The sequence below is a fragment of the Eptatretus burgeri genome, chromosome 9, assembly GCF_056783735.1.
Source record: "Eptatretus burgeri isolate ZD-2024b chromosome 9, Ebu_testis_v1, whole genome shotgun sequence".
Taxonomy (NCBI): Eukaryota; Metazoa; Chordata; class Myxini; order Myxiniformes; family Myxinidae; genus Eptatretus; species Eptatretus burgeri.
The window spans coordinates 4,567,378-4,573,377 of NC_140969.1; the positions used below are offsets into that span (position 1 = coordinate 4,567,378).

Genomic DNA, 6,000 nt, shown 5'->3' on the forward strand with positions numbered 1-6,000 from the left:
GGATTGTCCGTCCGGTGGGCGACGTGCCGCGATTCGAGTTACGTGGCCGTCCGCACGCCGGCGGGCGCGAATCCGTACCAATATATATATATATATATATATATATATATATATATATATATATATATATATATATATATATATATATATATATATATATATATATATATATATATACATACATACATACATACATACATACATACATACATACATACATACCTGGTGTTGGCGCAGTGGTTAGGGCAGCGGCTTGGGATCCAAAAGGTCCTGAGTTCAAGCCCCGTTGAGCCACTGAATTAATACACCAGGGGGTTGACTCAGCCTGTCATCCCTCCGAGGTCGGCGAAATGAGTACCAGTATACTGGGCCGGTGTATACCCCGGTTAAAATAGGTGTACCATATCCCTGTGTCGTAAGAGGAGACCAGGGTTGCGTCAGGAAGGGCATCCGGTGTAAAACATGTGCCAAATCACGATGCGGATCATATGGATGATCCGCTGTGGCGACCCCTAACGGGAGCAGCCGAAAGAAGAAGAAGAAGATATCTATATATATATATCTATATATCTATATATATATCTATATATCTATATATATATATATATATATATATCTATATATCTATATATCTATATATCTATATATCTATATATCTATATATATATATATATATATATATATATATATATATATATATATATATATATATATATATATATATATATATATATATATATATATATATATATATATATATATATATATACGGCGCCATGAGGAGGAGTGATGTAAAGGACACATCGGCCGTTTTGGAGTTAATGCCATACAGCACTATTTTAACCCTTCCCCGATCATCCGAGCCTATCATCATCATATCATTAAAAAATGTCGCTTACATCACTCCTCCTCGCAGGGCCTCATATATACATATACATATATATATATATATATATATATATATATATATATATATATATATATATATATATATATGTGCACATATACATACATACAACCTGTCGCTTCACTGACAGGGATATTAAGGGTGGGGTGAAAAAGAGGGAGAGGGAGAGGGAGAGGGAGAGGGAGAGGGAGAGGGAGAGGGAGAGGGAGAGGGAGAGGGAGAGGGAGAGGGAGAGGGAGAGGGAGAGGGAGAGGGAGAGGGAGAGAGGGAGAGGGAGAGAGAGAGAGAGAGAGAGAGAGAGAGAGAGAGAGAGAGAGAGAGAGAGAGAGAGAGAGAGAGAGAGAGAGAGAGAGAGAGAGAGAGAGAGAGAGAGAGAGAGAGAGAGAGAGAGAGAGAGAGAGAGAGAGAGAGAGAGAGAGAGAGATCAATTGTTTCGGATCATCAGTGAGATGTGGATACGGAATTGAATTGGACAATTACTTGCCGAGGTGTTGAATGTTAATGAACTTAATGTTACGGTCTGACATAGGTTTCAACAGAAGTGAATGTTTCAGCTCATGAGAGATTAAAGTGAAGAAAGAGTGAATTAAAAATCAATCCCAGTCAAGGCTCGATATCTCAGGGTAAAACGACGTCCAGAGGATGCTTTCATCCTCCTTTGAGGGACTATGAGGAGATTCCCATTGCGAGACCATAGCCTTCTTCCAGGAAGAGAAAGTTTGTGATACCATATGACTAGGAGTGAAAGGTATGATTCGGAGTAAAAGGTGTGATTACACTAAATAAGTAAGTCTGGTGTTGGTTAGCGGTCAGGGTGTATGGTTTGGGATCTTAGGGTTCTGAGTTTGAGCCGCTCTGGCCACTGAATTAACACCAGGTGAGGTTGACTCAGCCTGTTGTCCTTCCGAGGTCAGCAAAATGAGTATCAGTGTACTGGTATAAAGGCACAGCATCAGCGGCATTGTCGTGCCCCAACAAAGTGATAGCTAGCCAGCAGCCAAGCTTCCATACGCAATAAGAAGAAGAACACTAAATAAGTTGCTAAAGTAAAAGCTTCAATTGTTGTGCATTGCCTCAGAATAAATGGAGCGGCCTTATTGACTGTATTTAAAGTGATTGTCGCTAATGACTTTAAATTCACAGGCTTGATAACTCAGGGTAAACGACAGATAATTTGTTGCCTGCAGATTGAAAAAAATCCACAAATTGTACAAATTGGTGAGCTCGTGCATGGATTGTGAACGTCATCAACCTAAACTTTGAAATCCCATAGAATGAGTGTCTTTCCAAAGATAGACAAGCAGAGGTGATTTAACATGCGAGTCGATGTCGAGAAATGAAACACATTGTTTTGGGGCTCTTTAAAGCGATCACTTTTTAATGTTACAGGTGTGATGACATACTGTATATAAAGGTGCTTGAAAGCTAAGTATAAAGAGAAAGACAGAGACCTTCAGAGGAGAAAAATTCAGTGTGGGAGAGTACATGAATCCTGGGCTTCAGTGGCGTTTCTTTGTACTCCTGCCGACGGTCATTGTGGAACTTTCTATGTTCATAAAGCAAGTGTATTAAGAACGTGAGCACATCTATAAACAATAAAATGTTCTATACGGAGAGTCAGTCCCTCCGTGTAGTTTTGCATCAATCTGACAAGCGGTTGCAAAGAAAAATAAAAGATTTAAAGTGAAAATGTGTAGCTATGGACAGACAGACAGACAGACACGGACGTTACAATGGTCTCACAACCCCTTCGGGGTGAGACAAATTCTGTACTATTAAAACGTGAAAACGTCTACAAAATTCAGACGAATGGAATGATAATCGAAACAGTAAAACCAAAAAGGTCTGTTTATCCGCAGCATGAACATAAACCTACATCGTCAATGCACAGTCCACACACCACACAAAAACAATTACACAAACACCACACCACAACAAAGAGTGCTGGCGAGGGTCTGCAATCTCTGATTGCTCTTTCTAGTTCGTAATTTTCATTGTTTTATATTATCCCGTCATTTAGTTATTGTTCTTGTATGTCCATAGTATTTCATATAATTTGTTCATAATCAAGGTAGTTTTACTAGTTTGTTTCTGTCGGGCAATTGGACTCCAACTCTTAAATCATGTGGAAATTTCAGAGAATGTGCATCTATTTGGGAATTTAAGTGGTCAACCGGTTTGGGAATCCAAGCTCATAGATCTAATATATCTGACTTCAGGGCATTGCAAACTATGCCCAGAGGTGCATGGCAAAATGAAAGAACCACTTGTTTGAGTTCTGAGAATCCCAAACCTTCTTTCAATTAGCAATTTTGATTTTTACCTGTTGACCCCAAAAAAACAATTATTACAAGCTCCTCTTGCATGCTTTACTGTATCGCACCTGCGATCTTGTGCTGTTGATCGGCACGTGACATCTAGTGGCGATCAAGTCTACTGCAGCACTGGCAATGAAGAAACTCACATCCGTGGGGAAAACCTGACTTCCTGACTTCGTTTTCAATTGTGCTGGAGTTACCATTACACTGTCAATGAAAGGTTTCGATATCGAACCCGCCCTTGTCTTGTAGAGGAAGCCTCTTTATACAATCAAGAACTTTCAAAAGTCCCTTGGAATGTTTGTTAGGGTTGTGAAAACTTGTCGAAAACACAAGGCGGTATATCTACTCATTAAGTTATTCGGACAAACACAAAGCCAAGGGAGTAAAATTATTTCAGCCAGCCAAGGGCCAAAATAAATGCTTCCAGAAAGTGAACAATGTGCACAGACCTGAAAAAGAGTGCAAGATCCAGTTAATCCTTCTTTCACTCAAAATAAAATTTGGGATCTACACAATAAAAACATGAAGGAAGATTTGGTTAGATGTAATGAGGAGAGGTGACTATGATGAATCTTTAGAAATTACAATCATTCCAACCTCGGGGGATTTGCCCGGGAGAGTTTTTGACCCGTCTTTAATGGATCAACTGGATCGGCCTGATGTTTGACTCAGTAGGTTGGAGTAGGAATTTGGAATTTGTTCAGGGTGCCGATGATAACTCGTCTACTCTTTGCGAACACCATGGGATCTTCAACGTCGACCAACTAATTTGCTAGCAGACGGGACACCCAATTTAACATCCGTCCGAGGGAGAGAACACACGTTTATGTTTCTCGCGCATTACATGTGAAACATCCGGATGGCAGTTTATAGTTGAGTCAGGATTTGAACCTAAGCTATGCAGTTAAGAGGTAAGTGTGCATCCTTCTCAGCTATCTCGTCAGCCCTATGCAATGAGCAAAGGAATTGTGGATAGTGGATAAATATACCAGTAACAGAGGAAAGCAAATTAATTTTTTTCCAGGGGGAGAATGTAAAAAGACACACCAAGGTTCGATACTCAAGCTGTTGCCGGATGAGCTTGTCCTCACTCAGTGAGTAGCGTGCCTCTCCTGTGATGGCATCAATGGGACCCTTCTCCATCTGTTGTTTAATGGCACAGTACAGCATGAACAGTGGCTCACCAGCACACTCCTGCATACACGCATATGGACACACACAAGCACATGGAGCTAATGAGGCTTGTGCATGACCACAGCAAGGACGTACAATGAAATACATTGAAAATAATAAGGAAATTGGAAGAAGTAACAGGGAACACAAACAAAATTGCTTGTGTAAAGGTACATTTGGGGAAGGGGGGGCTGGGGTGGGGGGGATGGAAAGAGGGAGAGAGAGAAAAGAGAGGAAGAGAGGAAGAGAGGAAGAGAGGGAGAGAGGGAGAGAGGGAGAGAGAGAGAGAGAGAGAGAGAGAGAGGGAGAGAGGGAGAGAGGGAGAGAGGGAGAGAGGGAGAGAGGGAGAGAGAGGGAGAGAGGGAGAGAGGGAGAGAGGGAGAGAGGGAGAGAGGGAGAGAGGGAGAGAGGGAGAGAGAGGGAGAGAGGGAGAGAGGGAGAGAGGGAGAGAGGGAGAGAGGGAGAGAGGGAGAGAGGGAGAGAGGGAGAGAGGGAGAGAGGGAGAGAGGGAGAGAGGGAGAGAGGGAGAGAGGGAGAGAGGGAGAGAGGGAGAGAGGGAGAGAGGGAGAGAGGGAGAGAGGGAGAGAGGGAGAGAGGGAGAGAGGGAGAGAGGGAGAGAGAGAGAGAGAGAGAGAGAGAGAGAGAGAGAGAGAGAGAGAGAGAGAGAGAGAGAGAGAGAGAGAGAGAGAGAGAGAGAGAGAGAGAGAGAGAGAGAGAGAGAGAGAGAGAGAGAGAGAGAGAGAGAGAGAGAGAGAGAGAGAGAGAGAGAATCAATATTATATGCAGCAGAAATGAAAATCCGAATACTTTTGTGAAAGATTGCAGATTGCAGTCTATGTCAGTTGGTCTGTGGGAACAACTGCTTATTCTGCGGCGTTAAGGTCACTCAAACAACAACTGGAGATCAACGGGCTTTGAAAAGAACATGGTCAGAGAGACCAACAGGTGAGAGGAGGAGTAGGTTGGGTGAATGTATTTTTTGCCATCACAATTCAGCGATTGGTTACTCCCCCCTTCTATGCATGGTGCTAACGTGTCATGGGGGGTTTTTAAGCTCAGTCATTGACGCTGAAGGTATCCATACCCAGGCAGAGGCAGTGAATGATGTGCTGTTCTCCCACTGGGTGATGCACACACAAGTTGGTGTTGAACATGCATGACTATTTCCCGACTGCTTTTGAAAATTAACCCTTTCACTGCTTGTGTTGACATAGGCATTGTGTTTGCATGGCAGGTGACATGCTTGTTACAATTGTAATGGCAATAGCAGTGATGTGATACAAATTTGTTTCTCAACAGCAGTTAAAGCGTGATTAGTAAATAAAGTCTCAGATGAGACACTCTGACAGGTCAATGGGAAGGGGAGGGGGAGGGAGGCGGGAGGAGGGGGGGGCGGTTGTGTTTGGCAACATGCTGACAAAGCCCAGGAGGGAGAAACGTGTTCACTTTTGGGCTACTCCTGCCCTCTATTTTTCTTAGTTACGTCGCCGGCACGATGGATGCAGAATGGATCAGCAGACGTCAACACACCACTGATGTCGGAATTGGAGACATTCACCTCTGAGCACCCTCTCTTTCTTTATCATTCTTCAGTGTCCT

General features: G+C 42.9%; 1 protein-coding gene across 7 annotated transcripts in view; it reads right to left on the bottom strand.

Moving 5' to 3' along the window:
• The window catches only part of LOC147019454 (plexin-A4-like), a 537,201-nt gene that overhangs the window by 80,596 nt on the left and 450,605 nt on the right, over positions 1-6,000 (bottom strand). For all 7 annotated transcript variants that reach the window (XM_085893965.1, XM_085893967.1, XM_085893963.1 and 4 more), the window contains one exon: positions 4,276-4,422. In XM_085893965.1, the coding sequence (XP_085750091.1) occupies positions 4,276-4,422 (147 nt within the window). The remainder of the gene's footprint in view (positions 1-4,275; positions 4,423-6,000) is intronic.